The 20,625-nt window shown below is 40.8% G+C and overlaps 2 protein-coding genes across 6 annotated transcripts in view; one reads left to right on the forward strand and one right to left on the reverse strand.

Annotated features, from left to right (window-relative positions):
* Nucleotides 1–12,194, forward strand: part of LOC131258070 (uncharacterized) — a 32,775-nt gene extending 20,581 nt beyond the window's left edge. For 3 of the 5 annotated variants that reach the window (XR_009177849.1, XR_009177846.1, XM_058259118.1), the window contains one exon: nt 11,480–12,194. Coding sequence is in view for 2 of the 5 variants with exons in the window: in XM_058259118.1 (XP_058115101.1) it covers nt 11,480–11,724 (245 nt within the window). In the remaining 3 variants the exon portion in view is untranslated. Of the gene's footprint in view, nt 1–3,962; nt 4,204–11,479 lie in introns of those variants that run through there. The other 2 variants (XR_009177850.1, XM_058259117.1) reach the window with 1 other exon arrangement.
* Nucleotides 12,195–14,543: 2,349 nt separating this feature from the next.
* Nucleotides 14,544–16,970, reverse strand: LOC131217390 (probable disease resistance protein At4g27220). The gene is made up of 3 exons (XM_058212306.1): nt 15,358–16,970; nt 15,005–15,216; nt 14,544–14,563 (listed from the first exon to the last, which is right to left on the reverse strand). The coding sequence occupies exons 1-3, from the start codon at nt 16,968–16,970 to the stop codon at nt 14,544–14,546; spliced, it is 1,845 nt and encodes a 614-aa protein (XP_058068289.1).
* Nucleotides 16,971–20,625: the final 3,655 nt, after the last annotated feature.

Below are 20,625 nucleotides of genomic sequence, written 5' to 3' on the forward strand. Positions count from 1 at the left end.
TACTCCAAAAAATCCACATGGAAGAAGCATCAACTAATAATTCCATATCTATACCATTTTATAACTTAAAAAAATAAGAAAAAATATACTCCCAAAAATCCACATCAGGAAAATGCTACAGATCTCAAACTCTAAATACTATAAAAGAAAGAACATTTCTTGCCAACCCAAATCAGCATCTACAGCTTCACATAGATGAAATCATGCCAAGATATTACAAAAAAAAAAAACATTGATTAGAAAAATGGAAACAAAGGGGTTTTGAAGAAGATCGCCTCTCTTGCTCAGTCGTACCCCGAATCTAAGCTTTGGTGACCTTCTCGTCGACGTTCAAGCTCCGAGTTGCAAACTTGACCCCAATCATCGACCTGAACTCATTCTTGGTGAACCTCGAGAGCGGATTTGACTTCCTAACTCCTGAATCACCGATTACAATGACAAAAAGGCAGGAAAGAAGGCGGAATTACAAAAATACCTTGGCAGAGCTTCCACGGACCTCCGGAAAGATGACATTGTTGAGGTCATTGATGCCATTACAGAACTCGACGGTCACGATTCTTTGCCCTAGCGGCTACAAGCAGATTAGCACAAGGCGTATAGCAATGACCACTGCGACCATTGCTGAAGTAGCAACTTGGCCCTGATCTGCAATAGCTAGTGCATTCACCACTTGTGCTAGAGGCTCCACACCTGTTACACAGAACGAGAGGGAGATCGAGAGAGAGGGTTGAGATCGGCAGAGGGAGATAGAGAGAGAGGGTTGAGACTGGGAGAGGGAGATCAAGAGAGAGGGAGGGAGAGTGAGAGGGAGATCGAGAGAGAGGGTTGAGATCGGAAGGGAGAGGGAGATTGAGAGAAGGAGACGGAGACGGAGACGCGATGGAGAGCGAAATGAGGCACTGTAGGGCTTTTGGCGTAAGGAAGGGTTTAAAACCCATCGGTAGTCTGTGGCAGATAGAGCAGCGTGCCTCATGGGCCTTGTGGGGTCCACTTAGAGTTTTTTAATCGAATCCATTCTATCCATCTGTTTCAAAATAAAATAATAAAAAAATAATAATAAGAAATAAGAAAATCAAACACTCAATTGAGACACACCAACAAAATAGTAGAAAGAACAACGCATAACACAATGACTCTGGCACGGTTGATTACCGTGTCAAACCAGGAACGGCTTAGAGCCGTTTTTTAACCAAATTCTCAACCGTACCAGATTGACGATTTTGGTGTAGTGCATGGTGGGGTTGAGTCTATATATGATATCATTTGCTGCAAAACACAAAAAGAAAAGAAAAGAAAAGAAAGGAAAAAGATCCCCAATTGATTTTGGGATATCCCCATTAAAAAAAAAAAAAAAAAAGCACCTTGTATTTATAGACTTGGTAGTAGCAACTAGATGTGGGAATGATTGAATCCTGATCAGAGGAGCAGAGAATGTCTCTTTGTTGCAGGTAGGCGAGGCTGGTGTGAATCTTTGTTTTCTTCAGGGTGGCTATGGCATTTTGTTTTCTTCTTTTGTTTTACTGACTAGGAGTTATGATAGGTGAGGCCCAATGTTTTTATGGAGCCTATCCAAAAGTCCTGTTTATACATCCTCTGTTCATATTAACAAAGTTACAGGGGGTGTGATCCCACCTTCAGGAAAAAAAAAAAAAAAAAAGGTTTCAAAGAAATGGTTCCTTCCACATAATGGGATGCAAGTAGCTCGGACCTGTTTCCTTGCAATCCTCATTTTGGAAGGCAGATGGTCACCATCTTTTCGGTGCACCTAAGATTGGCCCTTGGCCATTTATACTTCGTTGTAGTGATAAATTTCTTTATCGGGAATTTCTTTTCTCCAGAATTTCTCAGGATATTGTTGGGAAAATCTCATAAAAAATAAAATTTTTATTACGAATAAATAAATATTTTAGGATTTTAATAATGAACTAGTTAAGTTCAACCTTGTTGAGAAGGAAAATTGTCGAACTATCCTCTTGTATTGTTTTTCTTTAGAAAGAATGAAGTCAAAAAAATTTGTGGCAGCCCCACAGTTTGTGTATGACATTAGCATGTCAAACATTTGCAACCAAACATGATAATCGCATGGACCAAAAATCTTTCTTTTGATGTTTTTAAGTGGTGTATATTATTTTGTTATGGTGCCTCATCATCCTTTTAGGTTGACCAAATGTTTGGTTCTACTGAACACCAAGAGGTAGTACATCTGTTGGACAGCTTGGATATTATAAAAATATGTAATGGGCCCCATAAGTTTCTACTTCACCAATTTCTATATTAAAAAAAAAAAAAAAAAAAAAAAAAAAAAAACAAGTGCAATGTGGGCATTATGGTAATTTCAGTGCTAAAAAACAGTCATTTCGGTAGGTAGGGGCATTATTTGGTAAATCCTAATTTGCGAGGAATTTTGTGGTAAAAATCCATAATTAAAATGTGAGATATCTGTCTCAAACAACTACCAAAACTAGAAAAGACCTAGGGGTCACTTGGCACCATGGATTTGGGGGGATTTCAAATCTCCTAATATGTTTGGTACCATAAAGTAATTGGGGGTTTCAAATCAAGGGGATTCAAATCACCTCAAAGAGGGGGTTTGAAATCCAAGGTGGAAGCTTGTATTACATCTAAAATCCTTCCAAGAGTTGCATGTGTAACATGTGTGTCACTTGGCTATTAATCTATTGGGCACATGGCCCACTGATGATATCCCAAAAGAATTAGATTATCAACTGCTTCGCTATAATTACTTTAATAGGATAATCTGCTCCATCCAAACATTGTCCATTTAAATCAATGGTTAAAAATCATTGGTTAGTCACTCGGATGTGATCCTGTGCTTCGGGCAAAGTATATATTTCAACGGGCTTATTACAACCATTGTGTCAAAACATTACATATGTACACTAATTAGAGATATTAAGGTTGATTTAGTAATTAAATTCAAACCCCTATAAATATAGCATGCATGGCTACTTTTGGATTACAGGGATTCTGAATCCACGGTGCCAAACACAACGGGCGGATTTCAAATCCTGGGGGTTCCAAATCCCGGGGGCTCTAAATCCAGGGGTTCCAAATCCAATCTCCCAAACAGGCCATAAGGGCCTATTTGACTGACTCACTGATTAAGATTGCAAATTGGCCATGTAATGGGACCCAATTTCCAGACCTACCTCAACTTAGCCGATGTATTTTCACATAACCCAACCCAAACTTTTATCCAACAGTGCCTGTTTCTCTGTATTGGATAAACGTGATTAAGAGCATTGATTTAAAGAATTAAAGATCCCCACCATCGAACGATTGGGTTGGACCAGTTGGGATTGGGATGAGCCTGGCCCAAGTTTTAGCCTTATCCATGGGTTGGGTTGAGTTCATTAGCTTGTGCCTCTTTTTTCTTCTTCTTTTTAATTGTTGAGACACTGTCATATATAATTTCATTGATATAATAGAAAATTACTTCTACATTAGGGGAACATAAATGAAACCTGAAAAACCCAACAAATTCATACAAAATAGCTAGGCCCATAGTAAAAACCATAAATAATAAAGACGGGTAGACCCAGTCTATCAGGTAAATAAAAGGAAAACTTGAGTCCTGCTTACTGTTGCAAGCATGATTTGACAAACAAACCTGGTACTTGTTTACCTTTTACGAAATACATGCAAAAGAGCAACACATACAATTTCTTCCTAAATTCATAATTCAAAGCCACTAAGACTAAATCACCTAAATCCAATGGAACACCGTCGTCTTTCTGCGACACCGTAACACAAATAGAAGAGAATTACAATAGTTCAAGAAGAGAAGAATAACAAAGTAAACATAGGTAGTTTAAGCATAGAAGAATCATTTAGTTGATGGATGCCATTCTTTGAAATGGATGTTGCAAGGCTTGACGCTACCCTCCCATTTTATGCTTTCCCACATCTCAACTCACTTTGGATCTCGACTTCTGTTGCAGAATCATTTGTGTTATGGAGAGGAAGCTTATCCAGCATCGGGCATCCTTGAATCTTCAACTTCTTCGGCATCGGCACGTGCCCACCATGAATTCTTTTCAATTTGTGTAACTCCTAAAGACGTAAATCAACTAGCTGTGGAAGGAAATGCATTTTGCCCCACCACGTTGTCTTCTACAAAGACCTTTTCCGGTCTACAACAGAATTTTATTGCAAGTAATTTGAGATTCTGTAACTGAATGCTCGAAGAAGTTGACGAGCTTCTAGCAACATTCCAAATGTATAAATGTATATGCTTTAGGCATGCGAAGCTCCCTATTCCAAACCCGGCACACCGTTCTTAATTTGGCAAGATTGGACACCCTTAGATTTTCTAAACTGACTGCCGCATCAACATCCGCAGTTCCTCTGATTATGAGATACTCCAATTGATGGCATTTCTCGATCCAGCATTCTTTAAGGTTGTCCATCTTCATGCTGACATTGGACAGTGCCTTAACAAACACATTTTGATACAAAAGAAAGAATTTTGTCACCGAGAGAACCCCTCTAACACCATCCAGGGAATTCTTACCACCGCAAACCTCCAGGCATCTCTCACAACTCATAGACTGATCAAATCAAGTATGAATACGCTGGTAGATAAATCACTTTCTTTTAAAATGAGCATATATATCCTTGTGGCCTCCCTCGCAGGGACAGACCAAGAAATGAAATTTTAGAAAGCAGGATTCCCACAGATCAGGGCTTTGGTCCAAAGACTCGAAAATGCTGGCATCATTGACTGAGATGCGATGTCTACTGCTGTCTTGGAGCTGTTCGTGCAGCAAATTCAAGCCACATCGATCCCAATTCAATTCTTCTGGAAGCCGATCTATCTTTCTCTAGTCGATCTTCTTGAGATGCTCCATTCGCAACAGGTCTAGGCATCGCATGGTAGTCAGATTGAAAATTTCGTGCGGGTGCTCTTCCATTTTCGTGCCTGATAGATCAAGTGCCTCATGTTTTGAAAGTTTATCTGGGATGACCAGTGTCAATAGAGAGCGACAACCCTTGAGCGAGAGTTGGCTAAAGTCGCAGGCACCTGAGATGTTGAGACGTCGGAGGCTTTGCATGTTGTGGAAGGATACCTCAACCATCTTTGTCGGGGGAGTTTGATGGAGATCGAGGATCTTGAGTTTCTGCATATCCTCTAAGAAAGCAGGAAGAGCGTCTAGCTTGCAGCAGCTCTGGAGCTTCAACAACCGTAATTCGCAAAGGCAGGACATGGACGAGGGCAGGGAAGAGATGCTTGTGGAAAAATCGTCTGGGATTTCTTGCAAGTGATCATTATTGTTGAGTAACAATGCCGAGAGAAGAGGGCAATCTGGAGAGCAAAATGGGAGTGTTTCTACCTGATTATTGGATAATGAGATCCATTGGCATGATTCTTTCCTATGAAAGTTGTACTTCTCTAGGAACATCTGAGAATCAATCACTTCCATCACATGAGAATTCATATCCACATGACATTGTCCTCCTGAAGATCCTTCCATTGTAAATTGCTCTCGTAGCCAATCCATAAATTCCCTTCGACCAATGACCTCGGCCTCAGATACTGACCACTACCTCAGAATAGAAAATATATAGGGAGGATCACCACTGTATGCAGGAGGGACTGCTCACCGAGACCACGACATCTAAGTGGCCCGTAAGGTTTATTGATAGACACCTTACTCAAGTCAAGAGAAAGGTATGCACAACTACTCTAATCCAACTAGGCCCATTGTGTGCCTGCCCTGACTTAGGCATCGGAGGGTCCCCGGCTACAACCGGCACCCCTAGTGTCTATTTGTTTTGCAGGTGCGCTACCGGCTAACAAGAGGAAGGGTAGGATCGATTGGATTAAGAGCCTAGGTAATTTGGTCTTGATGACACCAAGGACAATAGCACCATGCATTTCTCTGCATATTCCCTGGTCTCTTGAAAGCCACTTCATTATTCTCCTCGTTGAAAGATCCATCTAAAAATCGCTCCGACATCCAATACTCTTCTGTCAAGGAATCTCCATCGATGGAGCGTCCATTTCGACAGAAAAAGGACACGTAAGAGAAGCATTTCAAGACCATGTCTCTGGTTGTTGAGAAACCAATGCCGGCCATCACATCAGCTGCCTCTTTCTGTAAAAAATCCCAGGTGTCTTCTTCAGACCACTCCCCCAACGTGATGTTTACTTAGGCTTCCATTTCCTTTCAAACTTCTCGGGATTGAGTTGTGATCACGACTTTGCTGCCGTTGGTGATAGCAGGGGCCATGACGGGAACTCCTATCTTTTTCAAGTTGATGCCTTCCCAAACATCTTCCAAGACGATGAGGAACCTCTGGTTGCTTAGCTTAGCTCCAAGACGATGAGGAACCTCTGGCTGCGTAGCTTAGCTGAGATTCGTTTATCAGCTGCGGAGAAGTGCATGGACTTTGGGATCTTCAATGCGTTCTTGATCCCTATCTGTACCTCCATTAAACGATTCCCTTTCCCCTTTTCATCCAACTCCATAAAATCAGCGTTTGCAAATACTCATTAAAATTAAACGATCCTTCCTGCTCTTTTTGCTAATGGTCCGATTCTCCTCTGAATCTCAGTTGCATCTTCTCTGAAAGACTCTCGACCCCGGTGCTCTTACTCTTATGATCACATCAAACGGATGACTAGATTCTCTGGATTCCTCCATCACTGCTGCAACCACCTGTCTCATGTTCCTCGTCTCACTCCCTCCCATCCCCAAACTGAGAACACTGAAATCTTGTCATCTTTCAAGTAGTCCCATATCTGTTGCCTCATGCATCGTGACCAAGCACTTACAACCTCTCCTCCTCGTCTGAGCCGTCGATCATCACCATCCCTGGAAGCTGCCATCGCCTCCGGACGATCACTGTCTGCAAAATTGGAATTCCTTGTTTCGTAAGGGTGGAAATGAGAGCATGGGCTAGGCATGGCCTGCAAGCTTGGCCCTATCAATTTTCAAGCAGGTTTATAATCAGGCTCGAGTCATGTTAGACCAATCCATCCTGACTTGACTTCATCCGAATTTTCTCTCTCGCTAATGGATTGCCTATTACACAATCCAATTTTGACCGTGTGGAACTTTGCTGGCCCATTGTGATTTATGTGTTAGATCCAAACAATCCTAAAAAGTAGGCACATCCAAAGCTCAAGTAGACCACACCACAGGTAGCAGTGGGAGTTAAAAGACTAATTTACAACTATAGTGTGGCCCATTTGAGCTTTGGATTTGTCTCGCTTTTGGCCTCGTGTCTTACAAGGTATGGAAAAATGGATGGACGATGTGAATCTAATACATACATTATGATGGGGGCCATGGAAGTTCCATATGTCAACACTCCGGGTTTTCTTCTCTCTAGCTAGCAGCTGAATTTATCGATGCATGAAATTTATGTATTTCTTATATCCACACCATTCATCCATTTTTTCAGATCATTCTGAAAAACAGGGCAAGCCAACACTCAAGTGGACCACACCACAAGAAATAGTAGGAATTGATGCTACCGTTGAAAACTTCCTGTGGCCACAGAAGGCTCTGATCAAGCTGATATTTGTGTTTTAACTTCATCCAGGTATGGATGACCTTATGAACAGGGTAGATGAGAAGTAAGCATCATGGTTGGCACTAGGAAGGTTTCAAGGGAAGTTTGTTCAATCCTCACTTCTTTCTATGGTGTGGTCCACTTGCACCTCATGTTTGGGTTCATGTTCTAAATTATCTGTAAATATTGATGCAGTGTGAATTTAACACAAAAAATCATAGTGGCACTTGGAGAAGATTCACAATTAAAACTTGCATTGTGTAGCAGGCAATCTATCCTGGAGAGAAATTCTGGGTATTTTGTTACCGGAGTCGAGAAATGACACGTTCCAACGAAAAGAAATTATGAAAATAATACTACACATTAAACAGTACAGGAGAAGCATTGAATGGTTAGGATCTTACAATCTAGAAGACTGCAGGGGATCCCCCATCAATAGTGGTGCCCATCAGACCCAACAATTTGGTTAATGCAAGTGCATAGGATCATGTGCATCAACTATGTATATGTTGATGCTCAGGACCCCTGCTGTAGGGACTATGTATATGTTGATGCTCAGGACCCCTGCTGTAGGGCTACCCCACTTTGATACTTATAGTTTTGTTAGGTTTCTGTATGAGTAACTAATAATATGCTCCTATGAGATTGACTAATATCATCCATTCATCATTGAATTTCCTAATTTATCTTGCTCTCTAGATGATCATTTCAGCCAAATAGTGGTCTTGGGAGCATCTTTATGTGTTGCTGGGAATTTTTTTAACCATTTTGTCATATTTAGCAATAAAGTTCTCATTTGACAAAAAAGACAAGAAAATACTCAATGGGACTGGATTACTGATGATACCCATATGAATATGACAGTTTTCATCTCTAAGCACACTCCAATACCTTAAGGGCTTGGATTACTGATGTAAGTGCCATCAAAATTCAATTTTCATACTCCTACCAAAGGAGGGTGATGCCGGGAAGGACGTGATGGGGTCAATCACCATCTTCCTCGAGGATAACTACTTTGAATCTACGGAGCTCCTCTGGATTCCTGACAGAGTTTCCTTGAATCCACAAGGGATAAAATAGAAATAAATTCTAATAAATTCGAAAAGAAATTGATTGATGATAAAAAAAAAAAATAATAATAATAATAATAATAGTGAATTCTAATAAAAGAAATAATTTCTTTTCGAATAATTTCTAATAAATTTGAAAAGAAATTACAATCCTTTAAATAGTGAACTCGAACCTAAGATGAAGTTTTAGAGTCAAAACTCCAACTCAAACTCCCAAAAAACATGACTTACTATAAGTAGTAAAATTATTATTTATAACGGTGATGATTCCTATTAGACTTCATGGTTTTTGGCCAAAAATAGTAAGTGTCCAATTTAGCCTAACCACATTATTCTCCTAATTTTTCTAAGCCCTTTTCATGTTGGGCACGACTCCTAAAACTCAAAGGATCAAAAGTTTTGATCGAACTAAAACTTACTATAAAAAATAAAATAAATTGGACTTTTGACTGTCGATTTGAAATCTCGCAAATCCGGCTTGGGCAACCCAGTTTAATAGGGTTTGTTGGCTAAAGTAGCTTATCTTATCCTAAAATATATATGATACGTCGAAAAACTCATTCCGGTTTGCAAGATACGACTGTTTTGAGGTTCTGACCGTCCTGATCACTTCTGCCTCCGATCGGGCCTTATCTGGTCCATCTTGGCCATGAAAGTGTCGGCGTTAGAGAAGGTCTTATGCGGTGATTCTCCTAAAAACTGGAGATGAAAGGGACCAAATGATTGTACTTCAATTTTTTCCAGTAATGCCTGGGAGGGTACTGCTTCTCCCTAAATGCAGTTATTCCACTCATTGCAGATTTTCCAACAAAACATTGGAGAGAACGAATCAAGAGTACTTTCCTCTTTCCTATAAAGGACTGTTTCTGCAATTACTTGAGACTGCTCCAACCTTCTCCCTCCTGGTCCATGCAATTCCAAAGCGATTGGAAAAAAACAGTGCAAAAACAAGCCACTGAACAATGGAGGAATAGGTGAACTGATTCCTCTCCTTCATTGCACCTGTTTGGGAAGCTAACACCTCTTTTCTTTGGATGGAGCTTTGCTAAGTGCACACGTGTGTGCAATAGAGCTCATGTACACGCCACTCATGTGCCAGCATGTCATGATAGGTTCAAGATCGAATCCATCCATCAGAAAGGAACCACTAGATTGAGGCCCCATCCTGAGAATCAGGTTGATCCACTAGTCAGGTGGGTCACAGTCTGCAAGACAAATGAGCTACTCTAAAAAAAATGGATAAAGTTTTCTAACCCATCCACCTGTTTCTAGTATTGGGGCCCGCTTGATGAGTGGACCAGATTTATTTTTGGTAGAACATGTAGAAGGTCGGACCAATCTGATGGATGGATTGGATCTCGCACCTATGTGCCATGCTGTCAGTCATCATCCGATGGAAGGAACAAGCAGAGGCCCGCTTCCTTGTCTGACAAATTCCTCCTACAAGGGGGAGACCAAACTACTACATCCGGATGATGAAGAAACATTGAGCAAGGGAGAGCTCCCTATCTGGGGCAAGACTTGCTAACCTCGGAAACTCCTCCTGGAGGGACCTCTCTCCGATCCACAGGTCTTTCCAGAACTGATTTGCTGCCTGTCACCACATGAGAATCTGACCCTCCTTGAACTTGTCCACCACTCTACAGACTGCCTTACACAGCCCAGAAGTTCTATATAAAGACGTCCTTTACCCAGCAGCCCCTTTCCTGGAATCTTCCCCAACTTCTGGGAGAGTGACCTGCTTTAGTTTCCCTAACAGCTGGTGAATTCCTCAGCCTTTGTCTTTAAGGTTCCTTGTGAATGTCAAGTTTCATTCCAGTCTACCATCAACTGACACTTTTTTCTGCAAGTTGATTTTGAATAAACTTGGGAAGTTGGCCCCCAGTGATAACCCATCCATACTTCTTCACATTCCTGTTTCTTCTTATTTCTTTTCTCCCTTTCCAACACCCTAGTTCAAGTCGTGTTGGATCTGGTTGTCAAGGTCCTCAGTTTGGGTTCGTATTGGAAAAGCCAGCCTGATTTGATATCAGGTTGGATTCGGGTTGACCAAATTCAGGTTGGATTAGGATGTGTTGGGAATAATTACGTCTATTTGGGTTGGGTGGGGTCTGGTCAGGTTGGGTCCCGTTGGATCAAGTATGGTGTAAGTCGGGATGGGTTGTGGTGGGTTTCTATCCGTCCCTTCGATTTGACGGAGGGAATGGCGATGATTTCAGTGATATTGGAGCCAACAACGCTGGCATTCAGCAATGGGAAGAGGAGATGCAGGAGATTGTTCTGGAAGGTTCGGGCAGAGATAAGGAGGCAGGTGAAAGCGCGGTCGAGGAGAAGGTTCAGCTTCAAATACGACCCTTTCAGCGATGCTGGGTCTGGATTCCTCTGTTGAATTAGATAACAGAGATTGAAAATGGTAGAAATAGGGTAAATGGGTTTTGTCTTGGGTGGGTTCTGTTTTTGCTTCTTGTATATGGAGTTTTTTTTCTTCTTTTCAGGAACGAGTGTAGGTGAGGTAGCTTTTGTACTGGGATTTCTATCTCGATTCTCCTGGGTCTTGATTTTTATTTTTATTTTTTTGTTTTTTAATCTTTTCTTTTCTTAATATCAGTAATGGGTTATGTCTATTTAAAAAAAAAAAGTCGGGTTGGGTTGGGTTGGGCTGCGAGTTGGGTCCTCTTGGGGTCAGCTTGGGCTCAGTTTGACCCCCAACCCGGCCCAACCTGATCGAGTTACACTCCTGATCCTGACACCCTTTTTAGCCATGCATCTTGTCCAACGATGTGCTTATGTGTTGTTGCTGTTTTAGGAATATATTCGTACAGTCAACTCTTCCAACCATCTGCCGACATTAATTACTTATGTACCAGTGATCAATGCGACTGTGCAACTTCAGAAGGAACTGTCTGCTCTGCAATCTGAATTGGATCGGATCCAATTCTTACTGAAAATTGCTGATCCGACAAGAGAAGCTGCTCGGAGGAGGGATTCAAAAGCCCAGACATCAAAATCTAACCAGCCAGATATTCCTGTTTCCAACGTCACAAAAAAGGCTTTTAGTGGAGCAAAAGAAAAGCTCTACGCTAGCAAAGCCTGCAAATGGTTCCTCCCATAAAGATAAAAGTCTTACCTTAGAAACAAGTAAACCTCCAGAAGGTGATAAAGATGTTAGTGACGGCATAGAAAGCAAAGTGGCCACATACACGGTCACAAAGCCTATATGGCTTGGTGCTACAGAGGACATGTAAGTGAAAGAGAAGCAACATGTACATGATGAAGCGCCACAAAAAATGTATGAATCTGACGACTTTGTTGACATTTGGGAAAGTGGCATTTGATACTATGGACTGACAACAACAAGAAAAGATACTTTGATTTCTAACCATCATTCATTCATTCCACAATAAATATAGGTCAACAGTTAAGAAGTAGAAAAAAAAAAATTAGCTCCATGATTTAATGTTGAAGAGAGTATATACTGTTTAATCTTTTATCATGAACAAAATAAAGTAATTTACCTTTTCTAAACGATTCTTAAAATGCCCCCAGCAATTTAAAAACATAAAATGAACGCCAAGTGAAGCTTTAAATTATAGAATCGTAGGATTCATATAAAGAGGGATTCAAGGTGAGATTCAAATAGTTTTGCTTAAGATTAAACTCAAATCCTAAATTGCAAATAGTAGGATTTTGATGACTATGCGCTTGTTTAATATATGTGACCAATCACATTGAATTCATGCAGAACAATTGGGCGATGAGCGAACCTCATTGAATGACCGTTATGGTTACTGATGCATAATTTTATCGTGGCCATTGCTCATTCCAAACTGATCAAAAGATTTCAATGAATTGCTCAGAGTCACATTCAAATGCATGTTGGATGCACTGGTTGCAGATGTAGTGAAGTGGCTAACCATTTTGAACCCTTGCAATGATCCTGAGCATCTAAAGGGTACCGTACATTGTAGAGAACAGCTGGTTGAAGTTGTAAGCTTGTGAAAACCGTTATCGCTACTCATGGAAGATAAAAAGTGGAGGATTTCATGGTCTATATGCTTCCTTTTGGACCTCTCTATAAACAGCAGCTATGAAAATGGAAGATTGTAAATTCAGATGTTATGCATCGGTTGAACCTTTGTATCCATTCTGTGGAATCAGTACAAAATCAATCTGAAATTGAGGGAAACGATTCTAACTACATTTGTTTTCATCTTTCAACAATGCCATTTTACAGGTGTTGCATGTGGACTGGAGGATCCGGAGTTAACGGATTTGATCTTAGGTTATTATGCACAATTGAAGTCTGAATGCAAGTGATTAGTGTATTGTCATTTCAAAGCGGCTTTCTAGTGTGTTTTCATTCGAGGAGGCCAAGTTCCCTGTTCAGAAAAAGTTCATAGATGTAGGGTTCATGTTTGATCTTTCCAAGCCATTGATCTGTAGGCCCCCATCGTGGATGGACGATTGCCCCAAAATCTCCCAAATCAGAAGATCCTAGCCATCAAATCTTTGGCCTTTTCTCCAGTGAGTGTGGTTTGTTGGTTCATTTCTTTTTAACAACAGGAGGTTAGAGTTGACCAATTGGGAGGATATACTGGGAATGGTCCATCCATGATGGGGGACGTTTGATCAATGGCTTGGATAGATTAGCCATCGGCCCCACACTTACCAACCAGGTTCGGAAACCGGTAGGGAGCTTGGCCTCTTTTCATTCATTCTAATGTGGTGTAAACAATAATACGATAGGGATTTGATTCTTTAGTGCAGATACTGAGATTGAAAGCTCTAGCTACTGGTATGGATGCATCTGGTAATTATTACTGTCTTGTGCATTCGGATTCCAGAGGAATGGTTCCTTCCACATAATGGGATGAAAGTAAGTCCTACCTGTTTCCATTGCAATCCTCAAATTGGATGGCAGACGGTCACCATCTTTTCGGTGCATCTAAGATTGGCCCTTGGCCATTTATAGGTCTTTGTAGTGACAAATCTCATTATCGGGAATTTCTTCTCTCTAGAATTTCTCAGGATATTGATGGGAAAATCTGGCTAAAATTGAAATTTCTCTTATAAATTAATAAATATTTTAGGATTTTAATAATGACTAATTAGGTACGTCCTTTTTGAGAAGGAAAAGTACCGAAGTACCCTATTTATTGTTTTTCTTTGGAAAGTAATGAAGTCAGAAAAAAAAAAAAAGTGGCCGCCCCACCTAGTTTGTGTATAACATTAGCATGCCAAACGTATTCAACCATACATAATAATCACAAGGACCAAAAATATTTTTTTATTGAATCACTAGTGGGCTGTGATTATATTTTGATGTTTTTAAGTGGTGTATATTATTTTTTATGGTGTGCCTCATCCTCCTTTTAGATTGACGAAATTTTTGGTACTTCTCAACACTATAGGAGATTACATCTATTGGACGGCTTGGATATCATAAAAATATGTAATGGGCCCCAAGAATTTCTACTTTACCAGTTTCAAAAGAAACAAGTGCATGGTGGGCATTATGGTAATTTCAGTGCTCTATTTGTGTGGAATTTTGTGGTAAAAATCCCTAAATAAAACGAGAGATGTCAACATCAAACGACTCGCCGGTTAAGACTGCAAATCGGATATGTGATGATGGGACCCAATTTTCAGGCTTAACTCAACTCAGCGTACAGATTTTCTCATGACCCAACCCGAACTTATATCCAACAGTGCCTATTTCTCTGGATTTGATAAACATGATTAAGAGAATGATATAAATAATTAAGGATGCCCATCATGGAACAATTGAGTGGATCAATCGGGATTGGGATGATCCTGGCCCAAGTTTCAGCCTTATCCATGGTTGGCTAAGGTCATAAGCATATGCCTCTCTCTCTCTCTCTCTCTCTCTCTCTCTCTCTCTCTCTCATATAATAGAAAATTACATCTAAATTAGGGAACATAACTGAAACCTGAAAAACCCAACCAATTCATGCAAAGCAGAAAGGCCCCATAACAAAAATCATCTGACACCTCTGCGAGGAAAATAAAAGAAATAAATAAATAGAAGTGTCATTACTGCTGCAAGCATGATTTACAAAACAAATCCAGTACTTGTTTAACTTTTCGAAATTCATGCTAAAGAGTAACACATCCAATTTGTTCATGAAATTCATAATTCGAAGCCACTACGACTAAGTCACCTAAGTCCTATGGAACACCCTCTTTCTACCACAGCATCGCACAAATAAAAGAGAATTACAATAGTTCAATAAGAGAATAATAACATAACAAACAGATCCTAGTTGAAGCAGAAAAGAATCACTTGGTTGACGGACACCATTCTTTGAAACGGATGTTGTGTGGCTTGACACTACCTTCCCATTTTATGCTTTCCCACCATTTCAGCTCACCTTCAATCTTGACTTCTGCTGCAGAAGCATTTGTGTTATGGAGAGGAAGCTTCTCCAGCAGCGGGCATCCTCGAATCTTCAACTTCTTCAGCATCGGCAAGTGCCCACCACAAATGCTTTTCAGTTTGCGTAGCTTCCAAAGACATAAATCAACTAGTTGTGGAAATGCATTTTGCCCTGCCAGGCGGTCTTCTTCAAAGACGTTCTCCAGTCTACAGCAAAATTTTATTTCAAGTAATTTGAGATTCTGTAACTGAATGCTCGAAGAGAAGAAACTCACGAGCTTCGGGCAACATTCCAAATATATATTCTTTAGGCATGCGAAGCTCCCTCTTCCCAACTACCACCGGCACATTGTTCTTAATTTGGCAAGATCTGACACCCTTAGATTTTCTAAACAAACTGCTGCATCAATGTCTGCCATTCTTCCAACGAACAGAATCTCCAGTTGATGGCATTTCTCAATCCAACATTCTTTAAGGTTGTCCATCTCCATGCCAAGATTGGACAGTGCCTTAATGAACGCATTGCCATACAAATGAAAGAATTCTGTCACTGAGAGAACCCCTCTAACACCGTCTAGGGAATTCTTACCACCGCAAACCTCCAGTTGTCTTTCATAACTCAAAGACTGCTCAAATCGAGTATAAATACGCTGGTAGAAAAATCGGTTTCTTTTAAAATCACGATCTCTATCCTTGTGCCCTCCCTCACAGGGACAGACCAAGAAATGGAATTTTTGAAAGCAGGATTTCCACAGTTTCGAGCTTTCGTCCAAAGACTCAAAAACACTTGCATCACCGACAGAGATGTGACGACTGCTGCTGTCTTGGAGCTGCTCATGCAGCAAGTTCAAGCCACATCGATCCCAATTCAAGTTTTCTGGAAGCTGATATATCTTTCTCCAGTCAACCGTCTTGAGATGCTCCATTCCCAACAGGTCCAGGCACCGCAAGCTAGTCAGATTGAAAATTTCGTGTGGAAGCTCTTCCATTTTCGTGCTTGAAAGATCAAGTGCCTCAAGTTTTGAAAGTTTATCTAGGCTGACCAGTCTCACTAGAGATCGACAACCCTTGAGCGAGAGCCGGCTGAGGTTGCAGGCACCTGAGATGTTGAGACATCGGAGGCTTTGCATGTTGTGGAAGGATACCTCCACCATCTTCGTCAAGGGAGTTTGATGGAGATCGAGGATCTCGAGCTTCTGCATATCCTTTAAGAATGAAGGAAGAGCCTCTAGCTTGCAGCAGCTTTGAAGCTTCAACAACCGTAATTCACATAGGCAGGACATGGACGAGGGCAGGGAAGTGATGCTTGTCAAAGAAATGTCGAGGACTCGGAGTTTGGTCATGTTCTGGAAAAAACCATCCGGGATTTCTTGCAAATGATCATTGTTTTTTAGCAACAATGTTGAGAGAAGAGGGCGATTTGGAGAGCGGATTGGGAGTGTTTCTACCTGATTATTGGATAATGAGATCCATTGGCATGATTCTTCGCTATCTAAGCTGTACTTCACTAGGAACGTCTGAGAACCAATCACTTCCATTAGCCAGGAATTCATATCCACATGATATTGTCCTCCTGAAGATCCCTCCATTGTAAATTGCTCTTGTAGCCAAACCATAAATTCCCTTTCCATAGATTGAGCTTTTGGTAAGTCTCTCCAATAATAATTTCCCCACCTCTTTAGATAGGAGAGTAGGTAATTTGGGTTTGATGACACCAGGGACAATAGCACCATGCATCTCTTTGTGAGCTCTTTGAGTAGTATATTCCCCAGTATCTTTAAAGCCGCTTCTTTATTCTCCTCCTCATTGAAGGATCCATCGAAAAAGCCCTCCGACCTCCAATACTCTTCTATCAAGGAATCTCCATCAATGGAGCATCCATTTTGATAGAACAAGGAGATGTAAAAGAAGCATTTCAAGACTTTCTCTGGTTGTTGAGAAACCAATGTTGGTGGCCACATCCACTGCCTCTTCCTGTAAAAAATCCCAGGCGTCTTCTTTAGACCACTCCCCCACTGTGATGTTTATTTGGGCTCCCATTTCCTTAACATACTTCTTGAGATCGAGTTGTAATCATGACTTTACTACCGCTGGTGATAGCAGAGGCCGTGATAGGAACTCCCATCTCTTTCAAGTCGATGCTTTCCCAAACATCTTCTAAGACAAGGAGGAACCTATGGCTGCTTTGCTTAGCCGAGATTTGTTTAGTTGCTGTGGAGAAGTGAATGGACATTGGGATATCCAATGCCTCCTTGATTCCCATCTGTACCTCCATTAAACGATTCCTTCTCCTCTTTTCATCCAACGACATTAAAAGTTGTATCTCTTCACAGACGATTCCGCAATGCCCTCTTTTTGCAAACGGTCATATTCTCCTCTAATTCTTGACTGCATCTTCTCAGCAAGACTCTCGACTCCCGGTGCTCTTACTCGTATGATCACATCAAACAGACGGCTAGATTCTTTGGATTTATCCATCACCGCTGCAACCACCTGTCTCATGATCCGTGACTTCCCCACACCCTGCCATCCCCAAACTGAGAACACTGAAATATTGTCATCTCTCAAACAGTCCCATATCTGTTGCCTCATGCGTCGTGAGCAAGCACTCACAACCTCTCCTCCTTGTCTGAGCCGTCGATCATCACCATCCCTGGAAGCTGCCGTCTTCTCCGCACGATCACTTTCTGCAAAATGGAATTCCTTGTTTCGTAAGGGTGGAAATGAGAGCATGGGCTTGGCACGCTCTGTGCCCTATCAATTTTAAAGCCGGTTTGGGCTCAGGTCATTTTACACCGATCCAGCACTCTGGGTTTTCTTCTCTCTAGCAACCAACAAAATTTATTGAAATGTGTGAAAATTACGTGGGCCCACAACGATCTATTTCTTACATCCACTTGAGCTTTGGAGGTACCTCATGTTTCGGCCCATGCTCTGAAATTATCTATAAATATTGATGAACAGTGTGGATTTAACACAAAAAAAAAATAAAATCATAGTAGGACTTGGAGAAGTCAACATATGAATTTTCTGCAACCGGTAAAAGAAGGGTGGTGGGAACTTGTTTTGAAATGTCAATTTTGAAATTATGTGCGCACCTCCTATTAAGTGCGCACCATGCCATGCAATCCATTTCTCTCACAAGGAAAATGCCCAAAAAACTCAACTTCCAAATAGGCCATAGTTACATTGAATCTGGACCGTTAGTCAACAAAATGTTGCAATACCATCATTCATTGCATATTAAAATCCATTTACGTAATCATTTTTCAACTTTGCCATATTGTACGGCCCAAACGGTTTCATGGATAGGACTGTCAATGGGCCGGGTTTGAGGTTGGCATCTGTTCGTATTTTGAACTGTTAAAGCCTGACAGTTCGGCCCTACTCAAAATTTTGATTTTGCTGGAATGAGCCCGGCACATTGACAGCACTGTTCTTGGGCTTAAAGCATAGTATTAATGCTCATCTTAATAGGAACTACAATATTACAGCTATAGGTGGATTTGATTGGGCCACGTGTGCTGTTAGATAGAGGTGGGCCGGTGACCCATGTGGAAGGATTTGATTGGGCCATGTGTGTGTCAGAGGTAGGTGGGCCATGATGTTTATGTGAAATTTACTTTGACTATACGATTGGAAACAATGTATAAGGACAACACTCACCATCCAAAATGTTTCCCTTCGCGTGGCTCACCTGAATTGTGGATGGACTTTACTTTTGGGCCACAGGGTCAAATTTTGGTGTGGCATCCAACGTTTGAAGTGGATTTCATATAACCATCATCGTGGATGGTGGACAATGTAAAGATCAAGGTCATGAGGGTCTCTATCCACGGAGAGAGGATCCTGCTCAATTTTGGTCTCAAGTCCTAAAATGATCTCAAATAATGGATGGACGGGGTGGATTTCTCACAAACATCAAGGTGGGCCCCACCAAGAGTAACGTGAAATGATGTGGAGAGTGCGGATTGCCTGTGTTGAAGATAGTAAAATTCAGTGCGGCCGCTTCTGATTGATCCACGTCATCACTGGATTTCTCTCTACCCATAGATTGCGTGATACACAGGGTGACTTTTAACGTCCACAATGATTTATGTTATAGATCCAAACAAATTATCAATTTTTACAGATCATTCTAAAGAATAAGCCATAAAACAAGGCACATCCAAAGCTGAAGTAGACTACAACATAAATAATGGTGGGGATTAAACCACCACCGTTAAAACCTTCCTAGGGTTCATTGTTAGGTTTTTTTTCCATCTAACTTCTTCATAAGATAACATATACATGGATAATGGGAAAACAAAAATACTAACTTGATCGATTAGAGTTTTTGGTGGCCCTAAGAAATTTTCAACAGTAAGCGTACAATTCTCACTATTTCTATAGTGTGGCCACTTGAGCTTTGATCTACATCATTTTCTGTCTAATTCCATAAAATGGTACGGAAAATGAATAGACGGTTTGGATCTAATACTCTCCGTCTTCTTCTCTGCACTTGGAATGTGCTGCACCACGGGAGCTGATTAGGTGAGACCCGGGCTTACCCAAGACACTGCGGTAGTTACCATGGTGCTCATGACCTTGACTTGTTTATTTTGTATGCACTCCTTTCATCCATATTTCCAGATAATTCTAAGGTATTATAGAAACAAGAAAGTAGATCCAATTATCAGGTGGACCATATCATAATAAACAGCGGTGATTAATGATTAATAAGCCACAAAAGTTTTATGTCAAGAGTGTATTTGGTTTACCTCTTCATCCAGGCTTATGTGAACTCATCAACAGATTGATGGAAAATAAAACAAACGGAAACATTAAGTTGAGCCCTAAGAAGTTTTTAATGGTAGCGTCTCAATTACCATTGTTTCATAGAATATAATCCACCAGATAATTGGATCTTCTTAAGTTTTGGCATCAAGATCTAAAATGATCCAAAAAACGGACGGACAGAGTAGATAGAGAATACACAAATCAAGGTGGGCTCCGTGGTAAGGCTGCACCATCTTGGGTGAAGCCCGGTCTCACCTAATCATCTCGCGTGCACCACGTAGTAAGCCATCGAATTTCTTGGAGTGTGAAATTTATGCAGGCCATGCTATGATATATTTCTTAGATCCACACTGTCCGTCCATTTTTTTCAGATCATTCTAAAATATGAATCCAAAAACATTGAAAATTCAAAGCTAAAGTGGACCACCCCACTGAAGACAGTAAGAATTATTGGGGCCACAGAGCCTTCTAATCAAGTTGATATTTGTATTTTAACTTCATGCAGATATGTGTGATCTTATGAACATTTCAGATGGAAAATAAGCCTCACAATGGGTCTTAGGAATGTTTCAACGGTAATTTGTTTAATCTCCACTATTTTCTGTAGGGTTATTTACTTCATCTTTGGACGTACCTCATTTTAGGATTATGCTCTATATTTATCTGAAAATATTGATGGACAGTATAGATCTAGCACAAAAATCATGATGGGACCCAGAAAAAGTTCCACACACTTCAAGAGTTGTGTTGTGTAATGAGATAGAAATCAGTCGTATCTCGTTAGCTGAGTGACTGAGTCATCAGAAATATCGTGAAGGAATGAAGAGCAACAGCTAC

Source organism: Magnolia sinica, chromosome 10 (genome assembly GCF_029962835.1).
Source record: "Magnolia sinica isolate HGM2019 chromosome 10, MsV1, whole genome shotgun sequence".
Lineage (NCBI taxonomy): Eukaryota > Viridiplantae > Streptophyta > Magnoliopsida > Magnoliales > Magnoliaceae > Magnolia > Magnolia sinica.